This window comes from Zalophus californianus, chromosome 15 (assembly GCF_009762305.2).
Source record: "Zalophus californianus isolate mZalCal1 chromosome 15, mZalCal1.pri.v2, whole genome shotgun sequence".
Taxonomy (NCBI): domain Eukaryota; kingdom Metazoa; phylum Chordata; class Mammalia; order Carnivora; family Otariidae; genus Zalophus; species Zalophus californianus.
Window position 1 is genome coordinate 54,884,681 of NC_045609.1, and position 22,416 is coordinate 54,907,096.

The window sequence follows — 22,416 nt, forward strand, 5'->3', positions numbered from 1 at the left end:
ATGTAATGTATGGTGATTAGGTTAACATAATAAAATTTAAAAAAAATAAAGTTCCTTTCAGCCTTGAGGTACTGGATGCCTGAGAATGTAGGATGCCAAAAAAAAAAAAAATCTAAGTTTTGCTTTATTTCTTTATCTTCCTCTCTTCCCCATACCATTGCTGTTATATATTTCTTTCTCACTCTCTACTTCTATTTTTCATGAAACCTATATCCCAACAGAGATGGCTTTTGAAATTCAAGATCTTAAGTCCTATCACACTTCCAAAAGGACCAGGAATGAGGGAGGCTGTGCCCAATGTGGGGACAGCAGGAGAAGGTGGTGGACGAGGGCTGCCAGGAACCTTGGAATCAGGACCTCCATGCCTGTGCTCATTCTTGAAATACCTAATGCGATTTCCTTGAACAGTGGTTTTCACTGATCAGCTGAATAAAGACAAGGGCATCAAAGTATTTTTCAAATATGCATATGCCTGCTGCCCACTGCCAGGAGTTTCTGACTCCATGGATATGTGGTGGGCTCGGGGATCTGTATTTTTCAAAAGTTCCACAAGATAATTCTGATGCCACCAACGCTTGGAGATCACTGATCTAGACCATCAGCCCCACTGGAATTCAAAGAGAAGAACAAAGCCGTATCCCAAAGCATATAGGACAGTGATTCCTGTCTTTGAGGTCGTCCATTATTGCAGATAGTTGAGAATTGTCCAAAGTAAATTTTAATGAATGTCGTAGCTTACTTGCTTGTCTTCTCTTTATTTTTCCCCTTCCTTCCTTCCTTCCTTCCTTCCTTCCTTCCTTCCTTCCTTCCTCTCTTCCTTTTTTCTTTCTGCATTTTTTTTCATTCTTTGGTACTCATGCTACAGTAGAGAACTTGGTTTTGAAATCTTAAATATTTAAACCATTTTGTTACTATGATAGGATTTAGTGACCCTTCTTAAAGCTCCCATCATGTCTCTAAGATTTAACCAACCCAAAAAGAGAACTTCTGGTTGACCATTGGAGGCCTGTTTTATTCTGTTTAAGGCAGGCACCAAGTCAGTACTTCAAGCCTGGAATGGGTAGAAATAAGAATGACTGCGATGGAAATTAGCAAAGAGACAAATAAAAACTTTGACGTATGTGAGAAGTATTATTCTTGTTGTTGTTAATTATTATTATTATTACAAATAGTAAACATGACTCAGAGAAGCAGTCTTGTGTCTCCTTGAGGCCCAGTGTTCTTTACCATCAGACATATCACTTCAATGACACTGAAACTGTGGGAAAGACCAGGTAGACTTTGGTCAGAGAGTAGGATTTTCAGCCTCTCCAAGTCTGCATTAACTGACCCTATTAGGATATTTAATTCAACTCTTTGAAAAACCATTCTCTCAGAGATCTTTACTGCACGTGTAGGAGCCAAAGAGGAAGGTAATTATGCTTTGCCAAGAATCTACATTTGCACAAGAGATTTAAACATTCATAAATCCAGTTGCCTTCTCAATGCCTCTCCTTGGCTTTTTTCATTCGACGAGATTTTATTGCATACCAGCTTATATACTAGGTGCTGGTTTGTGCACTGGGGATACAGCACAGAACAAGACACACAGAACCTCTGCCTTCACAAAGCCTACATTCTAACAATGTCCACAAGGCAGCTCAGATGTGGCCAAAATAGAACTACAGGATTGACTTCTCACTCCTCCATTCACATACCACCCATTGTCTTCCCCATCTTAGCCTCTACCCAGTTGCTCAGGCTAACACCCTAGGAGTCATCCTAGATTTTACTCTTTTCCCAAGCCCTTAACTTGGAAACTATCAGCAAGTTCCATTTGCTTTACTGACAAAATACATTTGAATTGGCTCACTCCTTAGCGTTTCACCTGCCACCACTGGCCACCACTGCACTCACCTTCAGTACTGCTTTCATGCTTGCATACCCTATAATCCGTTCCCCACCCAGCAGCCAGAGTGATTTTTTTATAAACATAAAGCAGATCAGGTCACCCCTTGCTGAAAATCTCCCCATGGCTTCCCTTTGCATTTGGAATAAAATCCAAAATGCCAAGACCGTGCATGATTTTGCCCATCTACTTGATCCTAACTTTACATCAGCCACCCCCTCTCTGGCTCCGTTCCAATCACATTGACTTTTATTCTGTTCCTAGACATACAGAGCTAGTTTTCTCCACATGGCCTTTGTACTTGCTGTTCTCTCTGCCTAAGACCTTCTTACCCTGGTCATACCACAGCTGCTGCCTTCTCTTGGTCATGTCTCACTTCAAAAGTCAGGGAAGCTATTGCTTGTTTGCTTTTATCCTTAGAAACTTTTTAAACTTGTTCATTGCTGTATGTCTGGTTCTTTGCAAAGTGCCAGCTATAAAGAAGATGCTCAATAAATAAGTATTTATGAATGCATAGTGCTAGTTGGCATTAACAGTTGTTTATTGAAAGAAGTGCCACTAGAAATACAAAGAAAAGCAAGACATGGCCTTTTGTTTGGGGGATTTACAATTTAGTTCAAGGCATTTAAGACCTGAAATACTGAATAAATATACACCAAGAAAAGGCCATGTAAAGCACTAGCTATCATGTGAGAGATCATGTGAGAGAAGTGTCATGGGTTAGTGGAAAGAATATGATTCTATTGCTAAAGTCTGGATATGAGTCCTGGTCTGCCACTCACTCACTGTAGGACTCTGGGCAAGTTAGTGACATAAACTGATTTCAGCTTCATATTTCTCACCTGTAAAACGTGTTAATTTTATCTTCACAGGGTTATTGGGACATTTAAGCAAGGTAATAGAATAGCACAGACTAGTACTCAATAAATAGTAACTAGTGTGATTCCATGCCACATGAGAAGCAAGGACTGTGTGCCATAAGAGAGGAAGAGAGAGGGCACCAGGCACATTGCCCTTGAGGATGACCAAAGGCTTCAGAGCCTTGGAGGTTGGGAAGGCTTTTGCCAGACACAACTATAAACATTATCACTGATGAGTTTTCAGAGGTTATGTTACATACCTCTGTCATCCACCAAATGTAGGAATCTCTCCCTTGTAGATTCTTACCCAGCTTTTGCTAAAAACTTTCAGAGTTCACTCCATTTTAATGAGCCTGTTATGTTGATGGAGCTCAATTTGTTTTAAAATTCTTCCTTAAATCAAACTGAAATCCGCCTCCTTATAAATTCCACCTGTCATTCCCTGGGACGAATAGAAATTGTCTTTGTTTGGTTCTCTTGAGGCTGGACATTCCCCATATTGTCAAAACATAGCATTTTTCAATATCCCTCTTAAAAATGAAGCTCCCTAGTCTGTTCTGAACACTGAGACTCTCCCTTCTTGCAATTAGGTCATTTTCCTGCTCTGAATGCCTGCTAATTTGATTATTTTTTTCTATAAGCTGTGTCTAATTATTAGCCCACCTGAAGGTCAACTAAAACCCCTAGACTTTTAGCATGCAAATGGCCAAGTTCATCTCTTCTCTGTGCATAGATTGTTTTGTTTGTTGTTTTCTTGCATGGATGTAATCTTTTACTACATTTTATCTTTTTGGGGCATTTTGGGGTAAAAGTTTTACTATTAATTTAGTTATATATTGAGTTAGCTAACTATTTCCAATTTATTTCATACTCAGGCTTGATACATGTTTCTCATGTATATTTATTCAAATTGTTAGTAAAAATGTCAAACCAAATAAGAATTAGTAGGAAGCCCAATGGCACATCATTAGAATGCTCATCAGGTTGGCCTTACACCATTAATCCCCTCTTTGCAGAGTGTTTTTAAGCTAAATGTGAATTTCCTTAATTCTGCAATCATCCAACAGAGGCTTCTCATTTTGTCTCTTGGTATAATTTAAGATACTGCATGAAATAATTTCCTAAAACCAAGACACATCCTTGATATATAAGTCAAATTATCCTCTCAAAGGGAAAGAAAAAAATGTGGTTAATTTGTCAGTTAGCTAATTGAGGATGTCTAATTTTTTTCCCATTTATTTAGATGATAATGATGGTGATGGTGATGATGATAATGATGATAGTGATGGTGATATGGTGATGATGATGGTGGTGATAAGGATGATGGTGATCATGATGATGATGATGGTGATCATGATGATGATGGTGATGATGAGGGTGACGGTGATCATGGTGATGATGATGGTGATGATGAGGATGATGGTGATGGTGATCATGGTGATGAGGGTTATGGTGATAATGGTAATGATGATGATGATGATGATAGAGAAATTAATAATGTAGCCACTGCTAATTCTTACACTGGGCACTGTGCCAAACACTTTACATACACACTTTACATTTAGCTTTCATACAATCCTGATAGATGGGAATTATTGCTTTATTTTACAAATAAGAAACCTGAGAGGCTACATAAATTGCCCAATATCACATAACTAGAAAGTGGCCAAGCCGTGATGAAACTCAGGCTTTTATGACCCCAAAGCCCAAACTCTCTGTTATATAGCTTTACATATAGAACTATGCATCTAGTTGCACAACAAACATTTATCATGAGCGATACCATGAATAAAGAAATGGGGCAACAAAATGGTTGTTTGAGGGATTTGGGGGGTAACCAAGTGTTGTATCTCCCACAGTGCATTGTTTGGGATGTATGCATTCTGTGGAAAAATGACCTAACACATATGCCACATGCTGGACAAACAATGATAATGAAGGTGGGTTGTTTTTTTTTTTTCATTGCAGGACTTCTCAGGTCATTCATTATGCTAATGTGTATTGAGACTCTCAGAATGCAGTATTTCACTAACATATTTGAATACTGAGTGCCTGGTACCCATTATAGAACATGCTTTGGAAAACTCTGTCATACAGGGAGGAAGAGGGCCTGGGCCTTAATGCCTCAGCCTCCGAAAGCAGTTTAGCCACAGATCCCTCAAAAGCTGGAGAAGGAGCAGAAAAGGAAGTAAGCATGTAAAATATTTAAATTACATGATAGTTGACATATGTTCTAGCCTCCCCTCCTCCCTTCCCCCCATGGGATGAGGGTTCTGGATCAGTAAGGACTAGACAGTTCCAAGGTTGGTCGAGTGAATGAATGGCAAAGAGGTGGACGGCAGGGAGAACCTTTCAAATGAGAGAAGCAGCTTGATCAAACATATTCTGGGCAGGATCATGCATGATACCAGGAGAGGAGACCCATCAGGAGGGTTGCTGTAAACAACGGGGAATGATGACGAGGGACCTGGTGTAAGATGCTGGTGAGCACAAAAGGAGAAAATGGCGCCCAATTGTTTAGAAAAAGAAACCTAGTAGTATAGTGACTAGTAGGGTAGGAAGGCTAAATTCAGGGAAGGGTCAAGACTGACTTCAAGTTTTCTGGGCAGGGCGTTTGGAAGACATGGGGCACCTGTGACATCATCTGGGCAGTAACAAAGTCCATCCATGATGGTCAAGTGCAGATGCTCTGATTCAGACATACAAAGGTTCAGATCCTAACCCTGTTACTTATTAGCACAGTGGATTTGGCTGAATTACTTTGCTTCTCTGAGCCTATTTCCCCACTTATAAAAAGGAGCTAGGAGTAGTTTCCTCATGGGTTGTTGTGAAAGTTAAGTAAGATAATGAATCCTTAGCTCAACATAGTGCCTGGCACAGTTGTAGATGCCCAACAAATGTTAATTATTATTTCTACTCTTGCTGCTATTATCACCATTATTATCATCATCCCGTGAGGAGATACTTACTTTGAGGCATGAAGGTTTTAGGATAAGAGTAAAGTAAGGTCTTTAATGGTATGGGAGGTGAGAACCTGGAGCTCACATATGAGGAGATTGAAGCTGCAGATACAATTTGAGAATAATCCCAATAGAAGGGATGGCTGAGTCATGAGAATTCATCTGTTTTCTAAGATGTCAAGTGTGAGAGAGATCACAGACTCCAAGGATCCAGCTTTGGTAACACCCACTGTTGTGGCAGATAAAAGGCTCCAAGGAGAAGGAGAATGTGGGCCTCCCATGAGAATCAGGCAGCATGGGTGATGAAGACCAAGGGGGAAGAATTTCAAAAATAAGTATCACATTATCCTGAGCCAGGGAAGTTCAGAAGTGCATTACAGAGTCCACGATGGCAAGCAGATCACAGAATGCAATGGCCTTACTAACCTGTCCCCTAAACTGGGCACACCTGAAGTGTAGTCTGAGGCCAGATTTGCAGAAGGATTTCTACAGACCAGAGCAGAGAGAAAACTAAAAAACGCTGTGTAAGCAACAATGGAAACCTGGACTATTGTCCCAAGATGGGAGACTTCACAGGTGGTCAGAATAGGTACTTTTCATTATTTGAAGTGTTACCACAATGTTGGAAGTTGACTTATTCTTTGTGATGTCAGCAGGCAGAACCAGATCTAGTCATTTCATCTCAGCCTTAGAGCAGGCTGCCTCTGAGGTAGTGAGCCTCTTCTGATGGGAAAAAGTCCATACAGAGCCTGGCTGACTGGCTGCAAAGCTGGGAAGAAACTCCTGGTTTGGGTTGGAAGATTGACCTAGATCAAATAATGGCACAGGGGCTAAATCCATTCCACCACCTTTTTTTGTGCAGCTCATGAGCTAAGAATGCTTTTTACATTTTTTAAATAATTTTTTAAAAATCAAAAGAATAATATTTTGTGAAATAATATTAGGTGATGCAATTCAAATTTCAATGTCCCTAAATAAAATGTTATTGGAACACAGCCATACTCATTAGTTTACATATTGTCTATGGCTGCTTTGGCACTGTAATGGCGAGGCTGAGTATTGTGGCAAGATTGAATGGCTCACAGAGCCTAAAATATTTATCATCAGACTCTTTACAGAACAAGTTTGCCAAAAGGTTTGAGATCATCTAGTGGCCTCGTTTCAACTGGGAGATCCTGTGAGGGAGAAAAATTTTTGCCTTAGATTTGGGTGGGAGGTCATGGGTCACTTGGAGACCACCATAGCAATAGCCTTCAGGGCTGCTGGAAATAGCCTGCTGGAAAACCAAGGTTCCGTGGTGAGAAAATGTAGAAATTGGATTGTGTATACTTATTGGAGAAGTCTGACAGAAAACAAAGGTAGAAACCTGGCTGATGGCTCATCAGGCCAGCTCAGGACAGGGAAGGTATTTGTGGGGGGATAGGAAGACGTGTATAAGTTTGTGTCAGAAGAGAGACATAAAAACTTTTCCTGTGCTTGATAAACCTACTGGTATTCTCAGTATCTGCTTTATTTTATGGCTCAGTTAAATATATCTGTTGTCATATCTCTCAGCAAGAGGGGATTTTCTAAATGTTCTTGTTTATAAATGTGCAGAAAATTTTTGTGCAGAGAGTCATGCTTTTGTTGGCCAAAGAAAGTGAACACTTGCTGATTTTCTGGCAATCCTAACAAAAATACTGAAGTGTATTTATACTCTGGGGGCCAGAATGAATTTCAAAGTGACAGTGCTCAGATACATAATCAGCCCAGTTTTCCTCTTCTGCCTCCACTGAGTTTAACAACTTTGTCAAATCCCTTCCTCTGAAATCCACTTCTGCAAGTGAGCTGAAACTAATTCTCTCTACTGCAGAATAAACATAAGGCGGGCTTCCCTGCTAGGCTCTCAAAAGATTGGTCCCCCACCAATGGATGAAATAAGCAGGCTAAATCCATGGAAAGTGTGGTATGAAACTATCTTTTTTTAAAGTACATTTTTTTTTATTGCTTCTTACAATGTGATTTCCTTATTAACATCTTGTAACAGTTATAAAAATGTTTACTTCATACTACTTTGAGGCATAAAGTTATTTCAGTAGAATTTCAAGCCAGACAAAGGGACTTAAGTTTCTATTCCTATTCCAAACAAGGCAAGATACCTATTATGTAGTCCAATATAAGTGACTATTGTCTATGCCAGTGAGGGATATTCTGCTAATAAAAACCCACACAGAACCAAATATCCTACTTTGGCTAATAGGGTTGCATCCTTTCCCAGGGAATTATGTGACACCTATGAACAAAGTCCACATTCATCCATTTGGCTTCCACATTTGTTCCTTGTCCCCGTGACACTACTAAGGCATAGCTGTCTGCTCTTCATTTTTGAGGCGCTCCTTATTGCCAAGCAAATAGAATGCAGACATCTTAGCCACATACAAGGGGCTCTATGACCTACCTGTCCAGTTTTCTCCCCCATTGATCCCTGCATGCCCCTTTCACATTCGTCAGCCTGGACGAGTTACTGTTGCATGTTGCACTCTGTGGGAAGTAACAGAGACACCACACCATTCACATGGTGCACAAGATGGCAGCTTGGATGAGAGCATGGGCTCTGAGACTTGAGTTGGAATCCCTGTTGTACTGCTTACTATCTTTGTGACCCCAAGCAACTTTCTTAACCATTCGATACCTCTGTCTCTTCTATAAAATGGTGCTAATGACACCCACCTAACAAATAGGGTCATTTCAGGAATTAAAAGAGGTAATTTTAGGGAAATATGTTTGCCACAGTGATTGACCCAGACTCCAGAAGTCAATAAATAACTAATGTGAAGATAATGATACTAGAAAACTAATAACTCTGGATTACTTACTTTTAGAACAGATGAGAAATTTTTCCTTCCAATTCTGTAACATTTTAAAATCACTGCTTACAAGCTCTCAAGAAGTTTGGGGAAATGGTCCTCATTTTGAACAGTTCAGCACACCTAGGTGGGCTCTTGAATGATTACAAAGGTGGCAGATAGAGATACTGATATTAGGGTTGGGTTCCACTCTCTATATCTGGATTCATAGAACAGAGAAACTGCATCTAAAGTTTTCTAACATTTTCAACTCTTGTCTTCTTTCAAAATGTTTTTTTAAAAAACCCTCATGTGAACATCTAATGCGATTTTGGAATTTCCAAATATAATTAGTAGCATGAATAAAACCATTTATAATATTGAATATACATTTTTAAAACATTACATGTTCTCTCCCCTACCTGCCCTGCCCCAATCCTGGCCAAAACTGTCCTCACTCTCCTCACCAAGGTGAGAATCACAGTCAAAGAGAAAGGGTAACGGACTAGTCCAGTTCCACAAAGGCTCTTCTAGTTCTTGGACTTGGTGATTTAGGGACTAAATGTCCCAACCCTGGAGATCCAACTAACAGGAAAGAAGTGCCTGTGTAAAGGGACACAATGAGAGATGATGGGAATAGAAGTTTGGGTCTGAGAATGTCACCCTAAGAATTGGGGTCTTTATTTATTTGTTTATTTATTTTGGGAAGAGGAGGGACATGACATGACATGTTTGAGGAGAGCACCATATCCAATGATTCCCTTTTCTCTTGGGAAAATGAAACTAGTTGGGGGGGCAGGGAGGGGCGAGGAGGAGGACATTTTTCAGCAGTATAACTCCCTGAAGATTTTGAGAATATCTTTCTTAGAAACCCTTGAGAAAACAATACATACCATCTGCTTGGGATGATTTTAGAACCTAAGTTAGATAACTCTGGACTATGGATGTGAGACTCTGATTTCAGGGAATTTCTTCCATATCTGTACCATGAATCTAAAAAAAAGACCAAGGCGACTTTTAATAAGATCATGAGTCTGGAATCTTTGCTTTGCCTCTAGCCAGTCCTGTCATATTGAATAAGTCCTGTAGCCTGGGCACATCATTTTCTGACCATTAAGATAAGGGATGAGACCAGATGATCTCTAACAGCCCCTTAGAACTTGAGCTCTGGAGTCTGACCTCCCCAAGTTGGAATCCCAGCTATACTGTTTACATGACCTAAGTTTCTAAATCTTTCTAAGCCTCCTTTTGCCCATCTGTCAAATGAGGATAACACTTCCCTCTAGGTAAGATTGTTATGATCAAGAAATGCCATCTATTGTTATTATAATCCTCTGATGCTTAATGTGTCAGGTGAATTGAATGTAATACTGAATCTAGAATATCCTATATGCACTACCCGCTTCCTATACCCCTATTTTGAGGGAAGGAAGAGGGAGGAACTGAGTGGGCTGGTCAACAGCCAAGGCTGTGGGCTCAGGGGGCTTGGGTTCTGTGGGGTGGGAGTGACACTGAGGGTTCTGTTATTGCAATATATTTTGGCATGAAGTGTTCTCTTCCTTCCTTTGAGGTGATGATTTCTAACCCAGTCCATCTTCAGCCTGATTATTACAGCTGGGCAGAGCCACCAAAGGAGAAGCAACTGCACTCCCAGCTCAGATGAGGGAAAACTTTTTAAGATGGGAGGGGAGGATCGATAGCCTGCCTTTTATGAGAGAGATTTAGGGAGAAAGGGCCCCACTCAGGCTTAATTAGGTGGGACTGCCTGGCCAGAGTGCTCAGTCCTCCTTCCTGGCTGTTTTCTCTAGTCCTGGCAACACTTCTTTTGTGTTTGTTGTTTTCAGTATAATTTTTATAAAAGTTTCATTGAGATATAATCCGTATGCCATACATGCATACGCTTAAAGTATACAGTTCAAATAACCACTGAGTAATATATGGAACCGTTGAATCACTATATTGTACACCTGAAACTAATATAACACTGGATGTTAACAACATTGGAATTAAAATTTTTAAAAAAAGAAAAATTTATAATAAAAAATAGAGCGTAAACTTCAGTGGCTTTTTAGTATATTCATAGATTTGTATAATCATCGCTATAACTTTAGAACATGTTCATTTCTCCAAAAAGAAACCCACACCTATTAGCAGTTGTTTTTTATTCCTCACTAACTAGGCCCTGGAAACCACTAATCTATTCTCTGTTCCTGTGGACTTGCTTATTCTGGACATTTCACACAAAAGGAATCATATAAGATGGGGTCATTTGTACATCATTTCTTTCACTTAACCTTATGTTTTTGTTTTTTTTAACTTTTTTTTAAAGATTTTATCCATTTATTTGACTTAACCTTATGTTTTTAAGTTTGATCCATGTTATAGCATGGATCAATACTGATTGCCAAATAATATTCCATTGTATGGCATACCTCATTTTGTTTATTCATCAGTTGATTGACATTAGGGTTGTTCCCACTTTTTGGTTATTATAAAGAATGCTCTTATGAACATTCATGTATTTTTGTATGGATGTGTGTTTTCATTTCTCTTGGGTATATACCTAGAGTGGAATTGCTGGGTTATATGGTAACACACTGTTCAGCATTTTGAGGATTTGCCAAACTGTGTTCCAAGGTGGCTGTACCATCTTACACTCTCATCAGTAACAGATGAGGGTTCTGGTTTCTCCCCATTCTTGCTGACACTTGCTCTATTCTTTTTTGCTTATAGCCATCCTAGTAGGTATGAAGTGGTAGCTCATTATGGTTTTGATTTGATTTACCTAACTGACTACTAATGTTGAGCATCTTTTCATGTGCTTATATTGTATATCTTCTTTGGAGAAATCCTCCACTCAAATCCTTTCTTGCAACATTTCTGACAATGAGGCATGACATTAAGATGTAGTCTCATCCTTCATATGTTGGCTATTGTCATTCCAAATCCTTAAGGATCAACGTGTGTCCTAGGAAGGAAAGTGAGAGAGCTCTACTTCCAAGTGTGAAGAAGAAGAGAGGGGTCAGCATTTAGGATTCCCATTCTGAGTTTGTGTCCATAAGCAGGGAAGACTGAAAATCAGTTCTTTTCTAGAAATGTGTCCAGTCTTAATAGAAAAGCTCTGGACTTGAAGGTAGAAGACCTGGTTCAATTTCTGGTTCCATTTGGTGACTATGCCCAACTTGCTTAGTTGGTAACTAAGCTTCTTTAAACTTTCCTTTCCACCACCTTCCCCTTTCAATTTTCATGCTTCCTTTTTAAAATTGAAGTATAATTTACCTACAGTAGAATTCACCCATTTTGGTGTACCATTTGAATTTTAACAAATGCATACAATTGTGTAACGACCACCACAATCAAGATAGAGAATATTTCTCTCATTCCAAAAGTTCCCGTTGTTCCTTTGTAGTCAGTCTCTTCCCCTGACTGCAGACCTCTGGGAATATTGATCTGATTCCTCTCTTTATCATTTTGCTTTTTTCCAGAATGTCATTTAAATGGAATCTTAAAGTGGTGGATAGACTTTTGAGCTTGGGTTTTTTTCATTTAGCAGGATGCGTTGGAAATTCATCATTGTTTTTTCATACATGAGTAATTTTTTTTGAGTAGCATTCCATTGTACGTATATCTATCATAGCTTATTATTCATCAATTGAGAGACATTTGGGTTATTTTCAGGGTTTTTTGTGATTATGAATTAAGCCACTAAAAATATTCTCAGGTAAATATAGGTTTCATTCCTCTTGGGTAAATACTAAACTCCTTTGCAAAGTGATGTGCAAAGTGTCTCTATCTTTTGGCATTCCCAGCAATATGTGAGAGTTCCAGTTGCTCCATATCCTCTTGTCACAAACTCCAGTTTTTTTTCTTCTGTAAATGAAAGAGCAAACACTGCCTTAATATCTCAGGACCGTTCTATCGAAATAAAAGTGAAACTGCATAAGTAGAAGTGCTTTGTAAACTGTGAAGTGCTGTAGCCAAGTAGATGCTGCTGCATCCGATGATCACGATCATGCCCACTTACATATAAAATTGTTTCCCACATGAGCTAAATGTTTCATTTTTCCCTCTCCATCTTGGCAGACAAAGTGAGTTATGGCACGTCTAAAGCAGCAAGGGGTTTGCCTTAGATGCATTGTAGAGTTTGTCTTGGCTCTAGGTTTTGAAATTTTCACAGAAGCAGATAAATGACCAAGATGTAAATCATCAAGTGTGAGTCAGCTTTGTAAAGAAAAATGACCCTATGTGATGGAAGTCAGCAGGACAGATAGTGTGATGTGCTGTGGGAGAACTACATGCAGGCTTCAACCAGGCAGTGTCCCCAGGGCAAGGCATTTAGGACAGCTAAAGCAACTGAGAAGACTGGCTCTCTAAAATGTCCCACAGCAGTAGGGATGAGAGGAGTGGGTAGGAAAACTGACAATAGAAGTAATCTCTTCAACATTTTCCAACTATTGAAATTTACTTTTATTCCATGCTAGAGAGAGAAAGGCGTAAGAAACAAGCAAAGGTTTTTTCCTTGACATTAGTATGAACTAATACTTACCGTAATATACAGATGGTTACATGTGGAAACGTGTAGAGATATGTATGTATTCACTGGTCAGTATACATACATACATTTCCTTGCTCTGTCATCTGAGGGGACCTAGAAGCAGCTGACACCCCAGTAGCAATAAACACATCTGATCCCCAGATCTTGGTATCTAATACCTTTTTCCAATAAAAAGGAACCTGGGTTCCTTAGAGAAATAGTTCATTCTAAGACTGGGACAGGAGATATCTAAGATGAACCTGGAGTGTCTGGTAGTGTTAGAATGTAAGGAAATAGTCAAAAACCCACCAGGGTGGGGTATGTTGAAAAGGACAGGAGGCAACTGAGAAATGTCCCAATGGTCAAAGCTAAAACAATTTGAACAAAATAAAGTAGTATTAGATTATAGCCTGTTGTGATTTTGTTAAATGATCATTTGTTAAGTAGAACTCTGGGGTGTCCTGTATTTCAACAAAAGGCCACAAGGGAAAGTGAACTAGAGAAGGTTACTACCCACAGATGCTAGAGGAGGAACATGGCTTGCCTATAAGGGCCACTGTGGGAAGTCAAGGCAGGCTACAGGCAGAGAGAGAGGCAGGATGTGGGGCACATGCCTTTATTAGGGTCCGCAGAGGAATGCTTTGGGGTTACTGGGCTAAAGCTGGATTGGTCAGTTCAAACCAAAAAGAGCGGGGCTACAGTAGGCTTCTGAGGGGTCTTATACAAGGGGCAGCCCTGGGTGGCAAGGGAGAGTATTTGTCACAAGGGTCTTTCAGGAAGTCATATCCAGAACTCATATTTACTTGTGACTCTGAGGGCTCTTACGCAGGGTACTGCTTCAGGAGAAGCTAGTATCAGTTCAAGGCCCCCATGGGTTGCTTGGCCCCACAAAATGGATGCTGAGGCAATAATATCATGGAGTAGGAGCTAAACTCTCAACATAGCCCGAAGTATATGATAAATATTCATGAGTCTATTCTGGTAAAAGTAAGGGACTGGGTAAATAAGTGGGAATACAGTTGATCCTTGAACCACACATGTTCGCTTCTGTGTGGACTTTTATCAATAAATGCAATGCAATACTGTAAATTTGTTTTCTCTTTCTTATAATTGTCTTAAAAACATGTTCTTTTCTCTAGTTTTGTTTAAGAATACAGTATATAATACATATACAAAATATGTATTAATTCCACTATTATCAGTAAGGCTTCTGGTCAACAGTAGGCTATAGGTAGCTAAGTTTTGGGGCAGTCAGAAGTTCTATGAGGATTTTTGAGGGGGGTGGGGCAGGATCAGCAGCCCTAACCCCTATGTTGTTCACAGGCTAACTGTAAACAAATCTCCTATGCGAAAGAATTCCAAATAACTTATTCTAGAAATTCCGCCCTCTGGAAGGTTTGGCATATCTCCCGCCCCTTCAGTGTGAGCTGCATATAGTGACTTCCCTCCAAAGGGCACAGTATGAAAAAGGAGGAAAAATGAGTAATTTTACAGGGAGGGAAGTAAGCTAACACTGCCTCAGCCAGGTGATCAAGGTTAACATCAACAGGCATAAGTCATGTTGATAACATGTGCCCTCGATGAGATATAATGAGAATGGCACGTTGCCTCTGTGGTCTTCCTTCCACAAACCCTTAACACCAGTCTAATCATGAGAAAAACATCAGACAAATCCCAACTAAGGATATTCTACAAAACGCCTGACCGGTATGTGTCATAACCAAGGTCATTAAAAATCAGGAGTCTGAAGTGCATCTGGATGGCTCAGTTGGTTAAGTGCCCAACTCGTGGTTTCAGCTCAGGTCATGATCTCAGGGTTGTGAGATCGCACCCCAAGTTGGAGTCTGCACTGGGCGTGGAGTCTGCTTAAGATTCTCTCTTGCCCTCTCCCTCTGCCCTGCCCCGTCCCTCCCACCCCATGTGCATTTGGGCTCTTGCTCTCTCTCTTTATCTAAAAAAATAAAAATAAGGAGTCTGAGAAGCTGTCACAGTCAAGAGGAGCCTAAGGAAACAATGATTAAACACAATATGATATTCTGGACAGGATTCTGGAAAAAGACTAAATTAGGTAAAAACTCAGAAAAAAATGAATATAGAATTTAGTTAATAATAACATACCAATTTGTTTTATTAATTGTGACAAATGTACTATACTAACTTAAGATGTTAATAAAAGGAGAAAATTGGGAGCTGGGTGTATGGGAATTCTCTGTACTATCATTTTTTGGAAATCTAAAAATATTCTAAAATAATAAAAATTGACTTTAAAAAAAGTTATCGCCTTGCAAAATAAGAACTAGAAAGATGCAAAATTTCATTTGTTTATATAGAACACTTTGCCTCACTGAAAATATTCCCTGAGGAATTTCAGTTCAATATTGATGAAATTTTACATATGTTCTTTCAAAGGTTTTATTACATAAATTGTGTGAACTTCAAATGAAACATTTATTATGATTTTTTTATTGTTGCTCATTGAGATACCCCCCAAAAAGATGACTATAGATATTTGGGAGGCATTTCCTTTTAAACTTTTAAAGAAAGATGGAGAAAGAATTGGTAAAATAAATAAATAAAAGTCCAGCAGATAGTTATTCAGACTATCAGACACAAAATCAAAGGCCACTCTTTCTGCCAAGTTAAAAACAAAATCCAGCTTGATTTTTGTTTGTTCTCTAAAATGTTATTTAGTTTCACTTTTCAAATTAACAAATAAGAGCAACTATACAAATAAGATCAACTTAAAATGTTACGGAACTCTATATTTTATAATGTGACTGTGGCATGTAGAATATGTCCACTTAAAAACATCTGGACCATCTGGGTCAGTCCATTAAGATGTTTTATACCAAAGGAAAACTCCTATATTCCTTTTTTCAACTTAATTTATTCTTGGCTGCAAGTCTTCTTTCTCCCCTAAGATAATAGTGATACCTTTAAAGGATATGCAGCAGTTTAATCTTTCATTGCTTTCTAGTGAGCTTCCTATAACAGAAAGTTTCTGGCAGATGTTTTTACATTCAGATCCAAATCACTGTCTGTGATGAAACTGAGCCAAGAACTTCACCATCACCCCCCGCCCCCAAAGAGGCTGATGCTCCTCCACCCCACCCCCCAAGATTCAGGGCTGCCAACCACTCATTTGCTAGGATTTCTTCTCCTTGGGCTCTGACCGTAGGACTGAGGTCTTTCCCCAGGATTACTCTCTAGGGGCACTTTGGCTTATTATATGCTAAGCTGGCCATTTAGGACGTGATGACAAGGTGAGGAAAACTTGCAACTACACACTCTAGAAGTCCTGCAGAGTTAGACAATTACCAGGTACGGAGTTTCTTCATGGATTTGATTTATCCTAACATAAGTCTGGCTTATCACAATTGCAGTCTGAAAACTGTCCTGTCTGCAGCTGCCTCCACCCCCAGGGAGTTAAGTTTGTCCTCAGCTAAATGTACCCAGGTACTTCACTTCCTTCCAGGACTACTGTGTCCTCTCAGGCTTTTCTGTATGATTCCTGCCTAGTTGGTTAAGTGGAATAGTTAGTGACTGGCTATGATAGCTGCTGTAGCCTGACTCAGACATGGTAACATCCACAGTTAGCTGAGCCCCTAAGTCGGCATCACACTGTGTATTCCACACGTGTGGCCTTATTCCATCCTCTGCACAGTCCTGGAGTGTAGTTACTGTGGTTCCCATTTTATAGATGGGAACACTGAGACTCAACAGACTTGGACAACCTGTCTGAGTCCACACAGCTGGTATATGGGAGAGCTGTTGTCACACACACTCTGTTCCCCCTGACTTGTTACTCCCGCTCCTGCACATCACTTATGGATACCTGTCAGTCTACCCTGAATATTTATCCAAATTAGCAGTCCCAGACCCATCTTTAGACTTGCCATCTTTTTTCCATACAAGGAAACATCAAAGTACCAATAGGATTTTTTACTTTCATATTAATGTTTCAGGCAGAAATTATTATTTTTAATCCAATTGATCATACCTGCTTTGGGAGTATAAACTTCTATAATTTAAACTTCAACGTGTAGAGTTTTTCAGCTTGCATTAAACTCATTCTGTCCTTTCTGCGGATCCCACACTCCACAACAAAAATGTCATACTCAGAAATACTTGGTTTCCTAAAGGTATTTTGTACATATTCCCATTATTATGTCTGAAGTCCCAAGTGAATTTGGTAGACTGCTGGAGGTGGTCCTCTGTAGACAGAAAAGATGTGAGAAGGTATCTCCCTCCCTCCTGGACCCTGCCAACCTGAGGCATTGACTTGATGAGTGGGGAAAAATCACACAGAACCCAGCTGTAGCTTCTCTTTCCAAAAGCGGAACACAAAGAAAATCAAGCTGAGTGAATATCCACAACATATGAAGGAAGAAGAAATATTAATGTTTAATTTGAAACAATATAGGATAGTAGGAAGGGTGGGAACCCTGAGGTTTTAGTCTGAAAGCTTCCCTAACCAGCTGTTTGTGGCTCTTAGCGAAGTCAGCCTCTCTGGACCTTATTTTCCTTACCTGTAAATTGTAAAATGTCACCATTGGACTGTTTGTTAATGTATCATTTATCTCCTCCTCTTTGAAAAAAACAAAAAACAAAAACCTCAAGAGGCTTTTAAAAACAGTGGAGCAAAAAGTCTAGAATCAAGCAAGAGAGGTTGGAATGATGTGGGCAAGAATGCCTAGGCCAAAGGAAACTTGATGCCATTGATTCAAAAATTGGTCAGAGCTTCCTGGTAGCCTAGACAAAAAGAGAGATGTGATGCGTTATATTGTTCTCATTATCTGAAAAAGGAATGTGGAATGGAGGGAACAGAAAGAAGAAGAGGAAGAAAGGAAAAAAGCAGCAACCTACCAGATTGTCAGAAAATCCAGGCTCAGCCCTGGGAGGAATTGTTTTCTGTGTCCTATAGACAATGGATAGTCTTCAAGAGCAGCTTACAGGACAAAAACATTGGAAACAGTCTTTCTCTGGCCATATTTTATATGGACCCTCAATAAAAGGACATCATGAAAAAACATAGCTCTCTAAAGATATCCATGTAGATGGCTAAGATAATCTGGTCCAGGTGTATTGCTCACCAAAGGTCTTACTTGGCATAGGGCGAGCTTAGAAAATCTAAGGAATGGGGGCGCCTGGGTGGCTCAGTCGTTAAGCGTCTGCCTTTGGCTCAGGTCATGATCCCAGGGTCCTAGGATCAAGCCCCGCATCAGGTTCCCTGCTCCACGGGAAGCCTGTTTCTCCCTCTCCCACTCCCCGTTTGTGTTCCCTCTCACTGTCTCTCTCTCTGTCAAATAAATAAAATCTTTAGAAATAAAAAAAGAAAAAAGAAAACATAAGGAATGAATGCCTGTTATGACCCTTAGGGTATCTTTCTCAAATACCACTTGACTCAGCCAAGCTTTTGACAGGTGTGATAGGCTGGCTACAGACAGTTGACAATTGAGATTCTTGGCAAGTCCCTTCATATATATAAGTAATTAAGGTTTGTGAACATTCCACTTGCACCACCTTCCTATTCCCCAGGGAATGTGGGGACATCTCCCTGCGGGGAGGGCTGAGAAACTTTATTACCATGGTGACCCATATCAAGGGATGGAGGAAGGGAATTTCATTTTCTACTGTACAGAATGCTGTATTACTGGATTTTTCTTTTTACAACAAACATGTATTACTCAGAATAATAGAGATTAAACCAGGGGCCTTGGGGAGGGGAGGGAAGGGAAGGAGGGAAAGGAGGGAGGGAGAGAGAGTGAAAATACAGTTGCACGCAAGTAGATTTGAAAAGTTCTGTTTAAAACACGAAGCCCTAGTGTGGTCCTGTCACTTAGACATTGCTCCACAAATATTTGTTGAATGATGAAATAAGAAATAGAAATGGAAGCGAGCACTAGCCTGCGAGAGTCTGGAGGCGAAGTTGCCATCTGGCTGCCTCGACTAGGAAACGAATGTACTGTGGCTTCTTTAAAACACTTTGTTGTGAGTAGGGCAGCCTCCAAAGGCCCCTTTCAGGATGAGCAGCCCCCAAATGCATCCCCCAGATTCCTAAATGGGTTCATCTGTCAACCAGAGTTCTAGGTCAGAGGCAGATGGCCGGGAGTGCCTCTTCTGATCCAACATAACGGGAATGAGTCCTTCCTCCTGTTATCACTCAGCTGATGTTTTCGTTTGCTTCCTGAGGCCACTCTTGGAATATCATTCAATTGTTCATTCAGTCATTCCCCCAGAAATACTGCTCGAATGCCTACTGTGTGCCAGGCACTGTTCTAGGCTTTGGACATCCTGCAGTGAAAAAACAAAATTCTCGATTCCGGAAGTTGCTTTCTGAGGTAGCGTGTGGTCTTTGTTGGCTTCCACCATGGCGTACCGTGGCCAGGACCAAAAAGTGCAGAAGGTGATGGTTCAGTGTAACCTCATCTTCAGATACTTGCAAAATAGATCTCGAATTCAGGTGTGGCTTTATGAGCAAGTGAACATGCGAATAGTGGGCTGTATCATTGGTTTTGATGAGTACATGAACCTCATATTAGATGATGCTGAAGAGATTCATTCTAAAACAAAGTCAAGAAAACAATTGGGTTGGATCATGCTAAAAGGAGATAATATTACTCTGCTCCAAAGTGTCTCCAACTAGAAATGATCAATGAAGTGAGAAATTCTTGAGAAGGCCATGTAGTTTGTTTTTTTAGATGTCCTTTGTTGGGAGTGTAGTTCTAAAACATTTGTTCGTATTGTTTTGATTACCTTTATGTTATTACCAGAGGATAATAAATGCTGTGGCATTGTTTTTATTAAAAAGGGGGGGCGCAGCTGGGTGGCTCAGTCGTTAAGCATCTGCCTTTGGCTCAGGTCATGATCCCAGTGTCCTGGGATCGAGCCCTGCATAGGGCTCCCTGCTCCACGGGAAGCCTGCTTCTCCCTTTCCCACTCCCCCTGCTTGTGTTCCCTCTCTCGCTGTGTCTCTCTCTGTCAACTAAATAAATAAAATCTTTTTAAAAAATGAAAAATAAAAAAAGGAGGAAAAGAAAAGACAATTCTCTACTGACAGGGGTTACATTCTAGTTAGGTGGAGACAGAGAATAAGAAAAATAAGTAAAAAGTATGGAATGATAAGCATTAGGGAGAAAATAAAGCAGGGAAGAGGGATGGGGAGTGTTGGGGAGGGGTGGCTATTGTAAGCTTAAGTAGGACGGTGAGGGAAGGCTCACTGGGACCCTAGTATCTAAGTAAAGACCGGAAGGGGTTGAGGGAGTGAGCTGTCTGGATATATGCAGGAAGAGCAATCCAGGCAGAGGGAACAGTAAGTGCAAATGTCCTGTGGAGATAGGGTGGAGGTAGAACACATACCTAGCACATTCAAGGAACAGTAAGGAGGTCGGTGTGACATGCTACAGGCAGTTGAAAATTAAGATTCTTGGTGATGTATGTAGCTATAGTTGATTCATTTATTATTCTATATTATTCTACTGGGTACTCTTTATCCTTCTACCATTAAAAGATCTCTCTCTCTCTCTCTCTCTCTCTCTCTCTCTCTCTCACACACACACACACACACACACACACACACACACACACACACACACACACAATGCATGTGTGGTTCCCCAGACCAGCAGCATCAGCATCATCTGGGAGCTTGTTAGAAATGCAGACTATTGGGGGGTGGGGGAGCAGCCCTGGAGTAGGGGCTGTGGCGGTGCACGGGGACCCAGTGCGGTGGCTGCAGTGGCTGCAGGGCTGACAAGAAACTACTAAAGTTCCTGTGGAAGTAAAGTAGAATTTCATAAGAACATAATGGATGGAGAAGAGAAAACCTATGGTGGCTGTGAAGGCCCTGATGCCATGTATGTCAAATTGATATCTTCAGATGATCATGAATTTATTGTAAAAAGAGAACATGCACTAACATCTGGAACAATAAAAGCCATGTTGAGTGGCCCAGGTCAATTTGCTGAGAACGAAATTAATGAAGTCAATTTTAGAGAGATTCCTTCAAATGTGCTACCCAAAAGTATGCATGTATTTTACCTACAAGGTTCGCTACACTAACAGCTCCACAGAGATTCCTGAATTCCCAGTTGCACCTGAAATTGCACTGGAACTGCTGATGGCTGTAACTTCCTAGATTGTTAAATAAAATAAATTATAATAAACTGTTAACTTTTTTCAGTATTTAAAAAAAAATGCAGACTATTATTTCCGCCCCCATGCACCCACACCCCACACCTACTGAATCAGGACCTACATGTTAACAAAATCCCCAGTGCTTCCTGTGCACATTTAAGTTTGAGAATGGCCAGGGCCCTTGATCAGCAGTTCCTAGGCTTTATCAGAATCACTTAGGAAAACTTTTCAAAAGGACAGGTTCCTACCTCCCTACCCCATACACTGAATTAGATGGTAAGTGGTAAAGTCTGCGATTGGATATTTTTAAGGAACTCTCAAGGGTTGGTCTGATATGGAGCCACATGAGGAACCACTGGGCTCTGAATGATGGTGTCATATACAAGTGACCAAAACGGGGTTCATTCCTCATGGGCCTCGAAACACAGATTGAATAATCAAGCTAATAATCACCAGGATGCCTCCAAGCACTGAGACATGACCCCAAACTAATATTCCAATGCACGGGTGGAATGTAAATAAATATTGGTGGCTCACATTTCAGTTTTCAAGAACATTTAAGTGCATTTGAAAAATACTTTTTAAAAGATTGTTTGTAGAAACATCATACTCTTTCCAGTCCTTCTTTGGCATAGAGTTTAATCAGATTTAAAATGGTGAGTGTTCTTTGTAAGGTTGTGTGTTTCTTTTCTTCTAGGGCATGTAAAACGAGACATCTGGGTTTTATCATTAAAGTGCTAAAACATGTCCAGCATTTTTAGGAAACTTTTAGGAGTTTATACACTATAGGTGTTAGATATATTTGATAGAAGTCTATTCATTTAGAGTTTTTAAAAGTTTATGCATACCAATTTTTTTTGTTTCAGAAAAATATTTGAGTAAACCATTTAAGTTTCTGATTGTATTTTCCAGCACTTAGAAAATTAGGAGAAAATAGAAAGAAATCTTTTAGTCCCACCCTTATGTGAAAATATCTCATTTTCAGATATTCTTGGTTTTATATTATACACTGAATTCTCATCAATTCATAGCAAAATATGCTTTTACTCTCTTACTAGCATCTGTCAATTTATCTGTGGACATAAAAAGCATCTTCTTTGATTAATTTCTTCCCTGCCTGCAGAATTTCAGGAAAGATATAAAAATATAGATTTTAAAGAGTGAGGCTAGGTGTATTGTAGGCATATTCTGTGCATGAGTCTCAGACATGATG

General features: G+C 40.0%; 2 protein-coding genes and 1 pseudogene across 4 annotated transcripts in view; all 3 read left to right on the forward strand.

Moving 5' to 3' along the window:
- The window catches only part of PLCE1 (phospholipase C epsilon 1), a 338,579-nt gene that overhangs the window by 187,442 nt on the left and 128,721 nt on the right, over positions 1-22,416 (forward strand). The gene's annotated exons all lie outside the window — the stretch shown is intronic.
- On the forward strand, positions 19,438-19,713 carry LOC113922909 (small nuclear ribonucleoprotein E-like). Its single transcript, XM_027595301.2, has one exon. The coding sequence runs from the start codon at positions 19,438-19,440 to the stop codon at positions 19,711-19,713; it is 276 nt and encodes a 91-aa protein (XP_027451102.2).
- Positions 20,789-21,212, forward strand: LOC113922901 (annotated as a pseudogene).